Source organism: Schistocerca gregaria, chromosome 3 (genome assembly GCF_023897955.1).
Source record: "Schistocerca gregaria isolate iqSchGreg1 chromosome 3, iqSchGreg1.2, whole genome shotgun sequence".
Classification (NCBI taxonomy): Eukaryota; Metazoa; Arthropoda; class Insecta; order Orthoptera; family Acrididae; genus Schistocerca; species Schistocerca gregaria.
The window spans coordinates 755,182,128-755,197,977 of NC_064922.1; the positions used below are offsets into that span (position 1 = coordinate 755,182,128).

Genomic DNA, 15,850 nt, shown 5'->3' on the forward strand with positions numbered 1-15,850 from the left:
GTTCAGCCAGAATTTTTACAAAGGACGTAACTGTGTTCAGAAAGGGTAGATTAAATAGAGTTGGTGATGATGTTTATTGTTGTACGAAGTAGTTTACCTAGTGAGATCGAAGCAGCTAGTGCCAATGAGTTAGAATGGGCAGAGGTATATTTGTTAACCAGAGTAGATCAATAACTGATTCCTTTTAATGACCCCACTACTCAGATGATACAGTTACTAAACAGCTGAAAGAAGACTTGAGTCTCTGTTCAAATAGATACTTGGTGGTGACTTCAATCTATCCTCAAAATGTTGATGAAAATACATGCTTGAAATCAGAGGTAAGAGTAAGACGTCATCCGAAATTGTACTGAATGTGTTCTCGGAAAATTACGTTGAATAATTAGTCCAGGAGGGCACCCAAAGTGTAAATTGTTGAAAAAGCATACTTGACCTCTTAGCAACAAACAATCCTGAGCCATCAGGGAGCATCATAAAAGATACAGGCTTTAGTGAGCACAAAGTTATTACAGCAAGAGTGAATACTGAAATATCCAAATTCACGCATTAGAACTGCAAAATACATCAGTTTGAAAAAACAGGTAAAAATTCACTTGATGCCTTCCTAAGAGACAGTTTCCACTCTTTGTAAGCGTGTATGAAACATGATTTAAGTTCAAGGAAATAGTATCTATGGCAACTGAGAGCTAGACCTATACCAAATAAATTAACAAGAGGTGGTACTGATCCCCCATGGTGTTCAAAACAGCACAGAGAAGCAGAAGCAATGGAAAAAAGCATGCCAAATTTAAAAGTATGCAAAACTCCCAAGATTAGCAAAGTTTTTCAGTTTGGTCCAGATTGTTTACAAGCCAGGTTCCTTTCGGAGTATGCTTATTCTATAGCTCCACACTTAACAATCAAGCCAATTATATAGAACTGCTCAACTGTTGAAAGATATGTGCCTAAAGACTGGAAAGTTATACAAGTCACACCAATACCCACAAAAGGAAATAGGAGAAATCCATTTCATTACAGACTCGTATAGCTAATGTCAATTTGCAGTAACATTTACTGTGCTTCAACATTGATACACCTCAAAGAAAATGATTTGACAAACATCTAACACTGATTCAGAAATATTGTTCCTGTGAAACACTACCTCTTTATTCTCACAAAATAATGAGTGGTTTTGACAGGTCGTGTCAAATTGATTCGCTACATTTAGATTTTCAGAAGACTTTTCAACCATTCTTCACAAGCAACTTGTATTGCATGCCTACAGATTAGTGTCTCAGTTGTGCACCTGGATTCATGATTTCCTGTCAGAAAGGTCATCGTAAATGACAGAAAGTCATCGTTTAAAACAGAAGTAATGTCTGGTATTCCCCAAGGAAGTGCTATAGGCCCTCTGCTATCTACATAAGCAATTTAGGAGACAATTTGAGCAGTGCTCAGAGGTTGTTTGCAGACAATGCTGTCACTGACCATCTTGTAAAGCCATCAGATGATCAAAACCAACTGCAAAATGATTTAGACAAGATATTTGTAATGTGAGAAAAGAGGCAGTTGACTCTAAATAGTGTGAAGTCATCCACGTGAGCACTAAAAGGAATCTACTAAATTTCAGTTACATGATAGATCACACAAATCTAAAGGTTGTCAATCCAATTAAATACTTAGGGATTGCAGTTATGAATAACTTAAATTGGAATGATCATATAGATAATGTTGTGGGGAAAGCAAACCGAAGACTGTGATTTAATGACAGAACACTTAGAAAATATAACAACACTGCTAAAGAGACAGTTTACACTATGCTTATCCATCCTCTTTGGGAGTATTGCTGTGCGGTGTGAAATCTGCAACATTTAAAACTGACAAAGGACAGTGAAAAAGTCAAAAGTAGGGCAGCATATTTTGTATTATCACTAATATACAAATTGGGTTGACAGTCATTGAAACAAGTCATTTTTCACGGTGGCAAGATGTACTCATAAAATTTCAATCAGCTACTTTCACCTCACAGTGTGAAAATATTTTTTTGGTGCTTACCTACATAGGGAGAAGTAAGCAGAAAAACATTATCTGTTATGTCATAATGTGGACAAAAGTGTGTGAAGGCTGATGGTAACAGATGAGAAGAAGATTATTGTGAAAAATCAGATGAGGACATCTGCAAAAGTCACTGCAGAACTTGAATGCCACACTCGCAAACCCTGTCAACATCAAAAGCTCCATGAGCTGAGAATTTCAGGGCAAGCTGGAATCCTGAAACCACTCATAACTGATGCAAATACCTGTAACAGGAAAATGTGGTGCCGAAGCCATAAAATCTGGACTATGGAACAACAGAAGAAAGTAATTTGGTTGGATGTGTCGTGCTTCACACTGTTTCAAATTTATGGTCAAGTTTATGTCCCAGGAGGGAAATGTGGTGGGGGTTCAGTGAAGATTTGAGTAGTCATAATGGACCTTGGCCCTTAGCCCCTGGCCCCCTGTGGTGCTGGGGGTTAGAATAGGCCCGAGATATTCCTGCCTGTCGTACGAGGCGACTAAAAGGAGTTTCACACATTTCAGCCTTTATGTGATGGTCCCCTGTAGGATTTGACCACCATTCTTCAAAATTTTCCCGAGCGAGCGAGCCAATTGGGGAAGAGCACCTTACAAGGTGCATCGTGTCCGTCGCGCATTGAGATCTTAAGCCCACTTTCTTGTCATCGCATTGCAGTCCTGCCCATTCTCCATCTCTTGGGCGAGGACACGTCCCTGGGGGCGTTTTACACCATGCACTATGGAGTGTCGATTTCTGTGTCAACGATGACCATGGACTTTTTTCCACCTGATATCCAGCACGATTTCCAGTCCGTCGTGGTGGGGCCGCCATGTACCCTGTTGGTTGTAGCCCCCGGACCACACAGGGATTGCTCTGCTGATGCCTGCGCCATTACTCTGCTGATGCCTGTGCCGTTAACTTCCCACGTATGCCAAGGGGTAGATGCCCATCCCCCTGGGGCATCAGGACTCCCGTCAATGACCATCTTGCTAGGTGGCCTTTGCTGCGCCAGGGTGGCGCCCATGGGGAGGCCCCCTGGTTGGAATGGATGGCATCAGGGCAGATGACACGCGATGAAGCAAGGTCCATCTCTTGCTGGTGGTCAAACACCAGCAGTCTCTAAGCGATCATGAGCTCATTTCAACACACAAAATTATGACCCGAAATCATTCCTCTCCCTGGCCACACCATGGGAGGAACGTCAGGCTAAGGATGGCAGTGGATCTTATTCGACCTGGTACCTTGTATGGTTGAGAGCTTATGGGGAATCTTTCATGACAATGAAGCCTCAGTTTTTTGATGAGCATTTTGAGGACAAGTTTGGGGAGGTGGAGGGCTTGTCCAAAGTGAGATCTGGGTTAGTCTTGACCAAAACAGCATCCTGTGCCCAGTCACGGGAGTTACTCGCTTGTGCCAATCTGGGGATGTTTTGTAACTATCACACCCCATAAGAGCTTGAATATGGTCCAGGGTACCATGTTCCACAATGACCTTCTTTTGCAGTCTGACAATGAACTAGGCACCAGTTTAGAATGGCGAGTTGTACATTTCATCCGGCATATCCCCCAGGGTCCGGAGGATAATCAGGTTGCCACCGGTGCCTCCATCTTGGCCTTTGAGGGTGATACATTGCCCGAGGTCAAGGTAATGGTCTACCAGTGTGATGTAAAGCTCTATATCCCTCCCCTGATGCAGTGCTTTAAGTGCTGGGAGTTCGGCCATATGTCTTCCCCCTGTACATTCAGCGTCACATGCTGAGATTGCAGACACCCGTTACATCCCAATACTCCATGTGTCCCGCCCCCCATCTGTGTCAACTGCGGAGAGCACCATTTGCCTTGCTCACCTGACTGCATGATTCTCCAAAAAGAGAGGAAAATCATGGAGTATAAGACCCTGGACAGGCTGACCTACACTGAGGCTAAGAGAAAATTTGAATGCCTCCATCCTGTGCGTATGATATCATCTTACGCCACCACTACAACAGTTCTGGCACCATCATCTCCACTAACCCAGGTCACCTCTCAGAGCCGGAAGACTACACCTGACCCCTTGATGGTGAGGCACCCCCCCCCCCACCCCCCCCCCCCCCCAACCATCGGGGACATCTGTCCCCACTTCTAAGCCAGAGAACCATAAGTCTTCATCGCCTTGTCTCGCTAGGAAGGGGCCCTTGGGTTACTCCCTTCCTAGGTTTCTTCTAGTGGGAAAGACGACCCCCGCCAGTGGCTGAAGAGCCAAAAAGCAGCTGGTTGTAGGGCTTCACGCTCATCCTCAGTCCTGGAGACTGAGCCAGTGAAGTCCTCCCAGCCAGTGGAAACCCAAGTAGCAGCGAGAGAAATCCAAAAATAAAACCCCTAAGACCCAGGAAATTGTGATGGCACCCACACCACCGCTACCTACAAGCTCTGCGGCTGAGGATGGGGTGGGGATTTTGCGTCCCCTGTGGACCTAGATCTCACCAGACCCTCAGACACAATGGATATAGACTGCTCAGGCAATAAATTGGTGGCAGCAGGTGACTCAGGTGTAAACTGCCTCATTGAATGTTCCATGCCTTCCCAGTCTCACAACATTATCCTCCAGTGGAATTGCGGCAGTTTTTTCCACCGTCTGGCTGAGCTACAGCAACTGTTAAGCTTTTCACCTGCTATCTGGATTGCCCTCCAGGAAACCTTGTTCCCAGCAATGTGGATCTCTGACCTCTGCGGCTATAAGGGATATTACAGGAACCTTAGCAACTATAATCGAGTGTCAGGTGGAGTTTGTGTTTATGTCCTAAACTTGGTCTGTAGTGAACATGTGCCGTTTCAACCCCTGTTGAAGTTGTGGCTTTCAGAATAAGGATGATGCAGCAAATAATTGTCTGCAATGTATATCTTCCTCCAGTTGCTGCAGTACCCCTGAATGTATTAGCTAGACTGATTGATGAACTTCCTAAACCTTTCCTGCTTCTGAGAGATTTTAATGCCCATAACCCCCTTGTGGGGTGGTACCATGCTTACTGGCCAAGGCAGAGATGTCGAAACTTTACTGTCGCAATTCGACCTCTGCTTCTTAAATACTGGGGCCGCCACACATTTCAGTGTGGCTCGTGGTAGTTACTTGGCCATTGATTTATCAATTTGAAGCCCAGGCCTTCTCCCATCTATCCACTGGAGAGCACATGATGACCTGTGTGGAGAAAAGAACATGATGACCTGTGTGGTAGTGACCTCTTCCCCATCTACCTGTCACTGCCGCAGCATCAGGCGCATGGACACCTGCCCAGATGGGCTTTGAACAAGGCGGACTGGGGAACTTTCATCTCTGCTGTCACCATCGAATCTCCCCCACATGGTAACATCGATGTGACGGTTGAGCAAGTGACTAGCACAATTGCTTCTGCGGCAGAAAACATGATCCCTCGCTCTTTAGGTGTAAGGCAATCCCTTGGTGGTCGCTGGAAGTCGCTGCAGCAATTAAGGAGCATTGGTGAGCTCTACAACGGCATAAGTGGCACCCTTCCATGGAGCACCTCATAGCCTTAAACGTGTTTGCTACCTTATGAGACAATGGAAGAAGGAGTGTTGGGAGAGATATGTCTCCACCATTGGGTGCCACACATCACCTTCCCAAGTCTGGGCAAAAATCAAACGTCTTTTCGGGTACCAGGCCCCAATAGCTGTCCCCAGTGTTACCATAAATGGCAAGTTATATAGCAACGCAAACACAATTGCCGAGCACTTTTCTCGAGCCCCCCAGCCTTTCGCACACTCAAACAGCCGGTAGAAGGAAATGCCCTCTCATTCACTACATGCTGTAGTGAATCCTATAATGTCCCATTTACAGAGTGGGAGCTCCACGGTGCCCTTGCACATTGCCTCAACACAGCTCTTGGGGCTGATCGCATACACAGCCAGATGATTAAACATCTCTCATCTGACTACAAGCAACATCTTCTCATCATCTTCAACCGGATCTCATGCAATGGCGTCTGTCCATCACAATGGCGAGGGAGCACCATAATTTTGATGCTCAAACCTGGTAAAAACCCGATAGATGTGGATAGCTATCGGCCCATCAGCCTCACCAAAGAATATAATAATTCCAATGTCAAAGAAAGCAGGTGTGAAAATTACCAAACTATCAGTTTAATAAGTCAGAGTTGCAAAATACTAACACAAATTCTTTATGGAAGAATGGAAAAACTGGTGGAACCCGACCTTGGGGAAGATAGGTTAAGGAAACGCAAACCTACATTTGTGGCATTTGTAGACTTAGAAAAAGCTTTTGACAAGGCTGACTGGGAGACACTCTTTCGAGTTGTCAGGGTGACTGGGGTAAAACGCAGGGAGCTAAAGGCTATTTACAGTTTGTACAGAAGCTACATTACAGTTATAAGAGTCAAGGGTCATGAAAGGGAAGCAGTGATTGAGAAGAGAGTGAGACAAGGTGGTAGCCTATCCCCGATGTTATTCGATCTGTACATTGTGCTAGCAGTAAAGGAAACAAAAGAAAAATTTTGAGATGGAGTTAAAGTCCAGGGAAAAAAATAAAAACTTTGAGGTTTGCCAATGACATTGTAATTCTGTCACAGACAGCGAAGAACTTGGAAGAGCAGTTGAATGGAATGGACAGTATCTTGAAAGGAGGAAATACGACGTACATAAAGAAAAGCACAACAAGGGTAACAGAATGTAGTCGTATTAAATCAGGTGAATCTATGGGAATTAGATTATGAAATGAGAAACTGAAAATAGTAGATGTAGACTGACAATCGTAAGAAAAGCATTTTGAAGAGGAGAATGTTGTTAATGTTGAGTATGGATTTAAATGTCTAGAAGTCTTTTCTGAAAATTGTATGGAGTATAGCCATGTATGGAAGTGAAACGTGGACAATAAACAGTTTAGATGAGGGAATAGAATAGATGCTTTTCAAATGAGGTGCTATAGAAGAATGCTGAAGATTAGATGGGTAGATCATGTAACTAATGTGGAGGTACTGAATGGAACTGGGAACAAAAGAAATTAATGGCGCAACCTGACTAGAAGAAGGGATTGGCTGGTAGGACACATTCTGAGACATCAAGGAATCACCAATTTAGTACTGGTGGGAAATATGTATGTGTGTGTGTGTGTGTGTGTGTGTGTGTGTGTGTGTGTGTGTGTGTGTGTGTGTGTGTCGGGAGGGGGGGGGGGGAATGATAGAGGGAAACCAAGAGATGAATACAGTTTGCAGATTCAGAAGGATGAAGAGGCTTGCACAGGATAGAGTAGCATGGAGAGCTGCATCAAACCAGTTTGGACTGAAGACCACAACAACAGTGTGGTATTCCAAGGGCACTATGGTTATTCCGATGGGTCGTGTTATTATCAAAGATCATGTGATCAGTTAGGTTGATCAGGTCCATCCCATGATAAAATGTTTGATCTACAAAGGGGATTCTGTATTCCAACACGACAGGACCCCTGTTCATCCTGCTCTCATAATTCAGGACTGGTTTTGTGAGCACAGGGATGAATTGTTACATCTCTCCAGGTCACCACAGTCACCAGATCTCAACAGTACTGAGATTTTGTGGTCTACTTTGTAGAGACGAGAATATGATCACTATCTATCTCCATCATTATTACTTGATTTTGCCACTAATTTGCAAGGAGAATAGTATCAGATTCTCTTGAAGGAATACAAGATCTGTATGTGTCCATTCTGGGATGGCTGCAAGCTGTATCAAATGGCAACATTTTCTTACACCATAGTCATGATAGTGTATTGTGTTTTTGGTGTTACATATTTTTGCCTGTCCCCTGTACATGTCAGTAATGTGTGGTGCTTATGCTATTGATCTAGTTCTTAAGCTGTTATGGAACCACATGATTTGTACTTTTTAGATTCTGAGGATTGTTTACTGTTTAAGGTTTATGTTATAAGGCATAATTATACCATAAGGAAAATTCAACTGAGAACACTCTTAAATTACAAAGTGACAGATTAGCTGGCAGTACTTATTTTTAGATGATCTTTCAGGCACTGCCAGTTGAAATACTTAAAAGTAAATGAAACTATTCCTAGCCTTTGGAACTGTTAGCTGTTTCCTACGGGAAGAAAGACGGATAGGTTGGAAAGGAGGAGCATGTTGCTCAGACCCCAGACTGGAGCCCATTTAGATAGCATGAAGTTGAGTTGCAATGATTTCATAATAATAATTAATGTTTTGATGAGGCCAGCACAGAGACAGACGGGTCTGAAGAAACCTCAGTAGACCGGTCCCTCTCATCCTAGAGTCAGATCTGCCACTCATTTCTAACCTTGCCCAAACCTATCACTCTTTCTTCACTGAGGTAGACATCGTCAACTCTAAAAGTTCAGAATTTTTTTTCCCTAGCTGAAAGTTTATTTACCACCTTTACTTGGAATTTTCCTCCCAGATGTAAATAGTGGATAGCCTTTCTGTCTGCTTGTAATAAAGCAAAATCAGTGTCTTATGAACCTTCACTTGAATATGAACTCCACTGCAGTGCAAAAATTTCAGTTTGGAAACACTGATTACTTTGACTTCTTTTCCATGTTTTAGATCTTTTGTGTCCAAGATTCTACATTGAATAACTTTATATGCTTTGCTTGTACAGTCATTTTTTACTCTTTACATATTCTTTTCTTCTTAACTATGATTTTTAAGGATGAAGAAACTGATAGTTCCAAAGGCTGATACTTCATATACTTTTCTGATTCTGTCATTGTGTTAACTCTTTTACAGCAATGGATAAATGAGCATCCTTCTTTTCTTCCACAAAATGTAAATTTTACCTTTTCTTATAAGTATGCTTTAAAAATCGATCAGCAATATGTTTGGCCACTAGCAACAATTTAAAAGATCAACTTCAAAATTAAATTTCTATACATTACATACCACAGTTGAGGTGCGAGGAGGAGGAGGAGGAGGAAGAGGAAGAGGAAGAGGAAGAGGAAGAGGAAGAGGAAGAGGAAGAGGAAGAGGAAGAGGAGCAGGAGGAGGAGGGCAGGGGAGGGGGGTTGACAGAGGTGTCCAAGTGCAAGATTTGTATACAATGTGTTTGACAATTAGCAGCAAAAACTTATGTGGATTTTCAAAGTGTACAAGGGCAAAAGCAGGGATGGGGAAGATGTTGAATGATAAGTCACTTGTATGGAGAAATGTTGTCAAACTAGCCCTGCCTACATGCATGTCCATCAGTCAGGAAAACCAGTTTCAGATAAGTGAGCTGTCGTCAACCAAAACTTGCATGAGAATTCTAGGAAGGTGAAATTAATAAAGACAAAGTAGATGCAAAGCACAGTGTTCATTCTTGCTTACAGATAATTTTTTTTAATCATTAACTGCTTCTATTGCTTTCTCGCTGGATGTGTGTCTTTATCTACTGTAGAATTTTTTCAGATGTGCAAATAATGGTCGTCACTTTCTGACAAACCATAGTTGCATGAGGGATATTTGAAGAGAACACATTTCTTCCTGGTCAGCATAATAATAAAATTGTCTTCATACAATTGTATTTAAGTCCAATAAAATGGAATGCTGCATATTAATGAATGTACTCTGCACAAAACTTTTTGGCAGAATGCTAGGTTTTGAACTTATTTGACTAGTGAAAGCCAACATAATTTCATTGCCTGCTGGCACACTTTCCTCCTGCCAGAAAGTGAGGACAACATACTTTGTATCCCGCCACTATATGCCACAGGAATTGTACTCTATATAGGATTATGTGATGGGCACTGATGACTACAGTGTCATATGACCCAGTCACAGAAACAGGAATATTAGATGAGATCACTTTAATTTTTCATGTATCAACATATTTTCACCACTTTTGTTCTCAAATGTTTGTCATAACTTCAACTTTTATACACACACTTTTATACACTTCATCTTCTTAAAATGTTGGTAAAAATAATTTTCCTATTTTTAATCCTTTCTGTCTCACAGCACCTGCCGAGCAAAATGTGCCTATTGAAAAGGTCACTCATTTTAATTACAATAGTTGTTATTCATAACATAGTTGTACTGTTGTGAAGGTATTTGCATAAAGCACACATGCTGTGAGAAGGAAACTAGGTATAATTATTATTGCTTACCTGGAAAAGAAGAAAAGAGTTTCAGAGTGACTGAATGAATTGAAATAAATGTGTAAATAAATATTCCTTTTTTAAGATGTGCAGAAATATATTTAGAATCAGATTCTTTCAATTTTTAGGACTGGTGGCTGTCTGTGTTGTTCAAGAAACTTGTTGGACAGAAGGTATTTTCTGTAAAACAAACAGCTTCTGACACAGTCAGAATGTATGCTCACTGTGCAAATCCTGATGCTGGTGAAGGATCAGTAACATTATATGGCCTTAATACTGGGAACGAACCTGTATGGTTAAATATCAAAGGCATAGAAGGTCCCGCTAATGCGTATATACTTAGCAGTGACAAAGGTCTTCGTTCCAGGTATGGTTTTATTTATTTTCTAGAGTTAATATTTATTTTACAATGACTGTCATTTGTACATTGAAAAAAGATATATTCTTCATTGTTCTACATTACAGTAATAATAATTGGAGAACTGTTTTTCATTATTTGTACTTTAGTAGCAGTTCATCAAGTAATACTTATTCTACTGGACCTAGTAAGGCATTTCTGGAGGTCCAGTTACGTGTGATGTCAAAAGCAATAGTTTAGGGAAGATAAATGTAGATTATGCCAAACAAGTATCCAGAAACTACCAGAGTAGTCAGCAGCAAAAATTGAAGGAGAGTATGGAGTATTAGTGTGCCAAATTCACAATTATTACAGGCTACACGTTATATGAGTTTGTGCCTTAGAAAGTAGTTAATGGTGTGAAGGATCCCACTATGGTTCATTATCAGTATTAGAAAGTTACTACGAGAGCCTCTCCTATCATAAACAGGACCATTTCTGAACGCAATCATCTCATATCCCAGTGCTGCTGTAATCACTGCACGTCATTCTACGTAGGCATGTAATCTTATGAGTATGTGGGTGAGTTATTTGCCCACCTAGGACTGTTTTTGAGGAAAGCTGAATTTGGTTGCTTGGCTGGGTTCATGATGAGAATGTCATGTGGCTGCCCCAGGCAAGCTCAGGTGCAAAGACATGGAGTTAATAATTTACAGTGACTAAATATTTTAACAATGAACCTCTGAATTAACAACTTTTAAGAGCTTCATACAACTTGAACAAACGATGTATCAGATGATAACATTGCACAATAGCTATCCTCACTGAAAGCCACTCATCTGCATCTATTTTATAAATTGACTTACAGATATTCCACGTTCGATCGTGTACTGCTGGCTGTGTACGAGGCGATCAAACATTTTTGAATGGAAGTTGAGGGGCGCTCATTCTATGTTCTCACTGACCATAAACCCTTGGCAGCTGCTATAATAAAGCCTCTGGATGACCCTCCCCCACGTCGCTTCCGTTATTTCGACTTCATTCACAATTCACCACCGATGTCAGGCACATAAAGGGTGCCAACAATATTGTTGCTGATATTCTTTCCCATGTCGATGCTGTATCTTCCCTTTTGGATCTTCCTGCTCTTCCTGAACTCCAATCCTCTGACGAAGATACACAGAAATTATCCTCCAACCCAGCTTCTTTTTTACACCCTGTCCATACCACCTTTCCCGGTATTTCCAGCGAAGTCTGGTGCAATGACAGCACACTGCCCCATTATCCCCACCATGCTCTGTTGAGGGGGGGGGGGGGTGACAGGCTACATGGTGCCAATAAACTCGTCACCAGAAATATTGATACATAAACAAACCATCTTTGCATTGTATTTCATCTCTGATTTCTTTGCTTCCCGCCGTGTGTTAAAGTTCAATTCTGTATGTGTTGTTCTGCCATTATGTGCAATAAAATATAGTTCTCAACATGTTGGTGTATTGTCTGGAGAAAACCACCCGTAATCCACCACATGCTTATTGTATACTAGACAGAAGATTGTTTACATATATGAGGAACAGTAACAGACCTAAGATTGAACCTTGGGGAACACCATATGTAATTTCTCCCCAGTCACAATTATGTCCCTGGACTACTGGTAGTACAGGGGGAGGGGGGGGGGGGCAAAAAAAAAAAAATTGGCACGTCTATATTTCTGAAACTAATTATCGTGTACAATGAATTTCTTTTAACTGGAAACTAAGAAAGCTCTTCCTCGCCTTTCCATAGGTGTTTCTGTATGCACCTCTTGAGATGCACGTCATATGTCAATGCGGTATTCAAATTGTTGCCACTCTGCAGTAAGCATGTCTTGAGTTACAGCTTCCACAGCTGCTGTTATGCGATGTGTCATTTATTCATTATTGTTGGTAATGGAGGCATATAAACAGAGTGTTTCATGCACCCTCCACAAGAAATAATCATATGTAGTCAGGTCTGGTGACATTGGAGGGCAGTAATGTAAGGCTGAATCATTTGGTTCAGTGCGACCAATCCATCTTCAGTAGTCTTTTGATTTAAAAATTCCTGCACTTCCAGATGTCAGTGCAACAGTGCCCCATCCTGTTAGTAAATTAAGCTATTTGAATCAATCTCCAGTTGTGGGAAAAGAAAGTTCTCAAGTACATCAAGATATGTCTAACAGTATTCTTGGCAAAGAAAAATGTACCATACGCCTTTTCCCATGAAACTGCACAAAACAAATTACATTTTGGAGATATATATGAAGTAGTAACTGTTCTCAAAAGAACAGACACCATTGATGATCATGCAGTTTCTGTAGAATAAATGATAATTAATTGAAACCCTCAGCTGCCAAGAGGTGTTGTTGATATACCTCGAAGGGGGACAGCTGAAAATATGTGCCCCAACCGGTACTCGAACCCAGGATCTCCTGCTTACATGGCACACGCTCTATCCATCTGAGCCACTGAGGACACAGATCAATAGCGCGACTGCAGGGACTTATCCCCTGCATGCTTCCCACGAGACCCACATTCCCAACTGTCCACAATCTACATACATAATGTACCTAATATATATTTGCCCATCCACTCATTACTCATGCACACTAAGGTGACAATTCCCATAGGAGTTCACTATTCATCTGTGTCCTTGATGGCTCAGATGGACAGAGCATCTGCCATGTAAGGAGGAGATCCCGGGTTCGAGTCCTGGTCGGGGCACATATTTTCAGCTGTCCCCATCGAGGTATATGAACAACAACTCTCGGCAGCTGAGGTTTTCAATTAATTAACATTTTGGAGAGGCCCACTCATGTTGCCCAACTTCATGTGGTTGTTCCTTACCCCATTTTCTCACATTATGATGGTTCGCCTTTCCATTTAAATTAAATGGAATATTGCCTCATCACTAAATGCTAAGTTTGGAAGAAAACTGTCATCCTCCATGTTGCCTAGAATGAAATTACAGAACTATATATGTTCTTGTTTGTTACCTTCACGAAGAGTTTGCAGTAGCTGAATTTTGTATGGTTTCATGTGTAAACGTCAATGCAACACACAGTGGATGGACATTGGTGGCATGTTGGGCTGTCGAGCTGCAAGACAAAAATGGATTTCTGCGGAATCCTTGTGAAGCTATGGTGGGTGCATTCGACAACTGTGTCAGGCACTCCGAGATGGCATGGCAATTTGCCTTTACACAGACAACTTGTTTCTTGGAAGTGTTCATGCCATTGTCTAATACTCTGTGCTGTAGGAGGATCCACACCATACCTAGTACAAAAGTCACACTCAACAGTTATTACTGACTCGCACTGCACAAAATGTAGAACACAAAAAACTTTGTTGTCCCCAACACCATCTTTACCAGAACTGAAATGAGTGCACTTTGCTGCTACCTTATGGGAAACAAGTAAAACACAAGATATTGCTCTTTCCAACAGTACATTGTTCACACACATATCTCAAATAATACAATAGTAATGATTTTTTAAAAATCTGATTATTCTTTCTGATATACCCTGTATATTGTACTTAGTAAAGTACAACTTTCTGCGGTTATATATGACATTAACCATTGGTTGGCTATGCCATCAATCCACAAAATGTCAGTTTATCTAGGAGAGTAGTGTGATTCACAACCCTTAGAGAGGTCACAGAAAATACCAACCGCCAATCTTTAATTATTCAAGACTTTTAAAACCTGGTGCATGAACATGTAGAACAACCCTTCTGAAGCCCAAACTGTGATTTGCTAAGGCTACTACTGTTGCTAAGGTGAGATACTATTCTAGAAGTACAAGTAGTAGTAGTAGTAGTAGTAGTAGTAGTTTATTCATCGAGCGACAGTGTACATTGTATGGATTTCGCCAAAGTACATAGTATAACAAAAATAAGATAAGGGCGTACAATTTCCTACATAATACAGTGGTTCATTGTACCCATCACAATATTTTTGGGCAATAGAACTTTGATTACTGTAATAATATAAAAGTATGAGAAGGATCTTTTACATGAAATACATTACAAGTAAATAACTGATTTAACACTTTTGTTCAGAAAAAATAACATTGAGGCCATGGCAAGCATTTGATTTATGGTACTATTAATGTATAGTAAATGAATTTAGTTACTTGCTACAATGTTACTGCAGATATTCATTTATACTGTAATAGCAGTCAGTCATTAAGAATTTGAATAGTGCTTTCTTGAATGTAGACAATGTTTTTATTTCTTTTATCTGTGTTGGAAGTTTGTTGTACAAAATAGTATCTTGAATGTTGGTCTGTTTTTGTGTTAAATCCTTGTTTACTCTTTTTATGTGGATGTCATTGCACATTCTTGTATTGTAGGAATGAAGATCTGAGTTGGTTTTATAATTATCAATGTGCATTTTTTATTAACAACACTTTTTTTGTATAGAGGCATGGTAAGGGTAGAATATTTAGATGTTGAAATAACTGTTTCAAAGAGTACACCATTTCTCAAAAATTCTGGAGAATGATGTCAGCAGTGGAATAGGTTGGTAATTATTGACATCTCTATCACCTTCCTTAAAAATGGCATATAACTTTTATTATGCTAATGTTAGTAGGAACTTTATATTCTCCACATTTACACAGCAAGTGAACACAGCATGAATACCTCACATATTGTCATACTTGTGTAATTATTTAACGAACAGTTTACTATTTTTTACCACTAACTTTATTTAAATGTTGACTGCAGGTGCTACTAAAAAAAATGTGCTAATTTAAAAGTGGTTTATCATATTGACACCACAGCTGAAAAGAGAAGCAAAAGAGGCTTGTGTCAAGAAAACATAAATAATTGTTTCAACACAATATAATGAAGGTTGGTTGTTATGTAATGTGAGTGCTCTTACACAAGAATACTAGCTTATTTATTTATGAACAAACCTTTATTTGTAATTGTTGGGAATCATTTGAATGTTACAAAATATCATAACATTTCTTTATTTAAATATTGTTGTGATGTATTAGTTTAACCCAGAAAATGGTCATGTTGAGACAAATTATGTCCGTAGAACTTAAGAATGATGTATTTTTGATGCGAACATGCTTCAGCCAATGGAAAAACAAACAGGAGCGGGACACTACAGGAGCCAATGCACACTGGGACTTCTACACGAGTTCCAGGAGGAGACCCACCTGCTGGTGGTAATGAGTACAATTTGATTGTGGAGGTGTTTGGTTCTGTGTGGTGAATAGGGGTGTGTAAATGTAAATTGATTAATAATTGCTTGAATAATCAAAAAAAAAAAAATTCATTGGAAAGAATAGCTTAAAAAAGTTCGAAGGTAATTTATGAATCTGTGCACAATCCTGGGTGATCTTTAACTGATACCAATA

At 40.7% G+C, this 15,850-nt stretch overlaps 1 protein-coding gene across 1 annotated transcript in view; it reads left to right on the forward strand.

Moving 5' to 3' along the window:
- LOC126354054 (heparanase-like) overlaps positions 1-15,850 on the forward strand; it is a 300,990-nt gene that overhangs the window by 255,611 nt on the left and 29,529 nt on the right. The window contains exon 7 of the mRNA XM_050003411.1: positions 10,250-10,488. Within this exon, the coding sequence (XP_049859368.1) occupies positions 10,250-10,488 (239 nt within the window). The remainder of the gene's footprint in view (positions 1-10,249; positions 10,489-15,850) is intronic.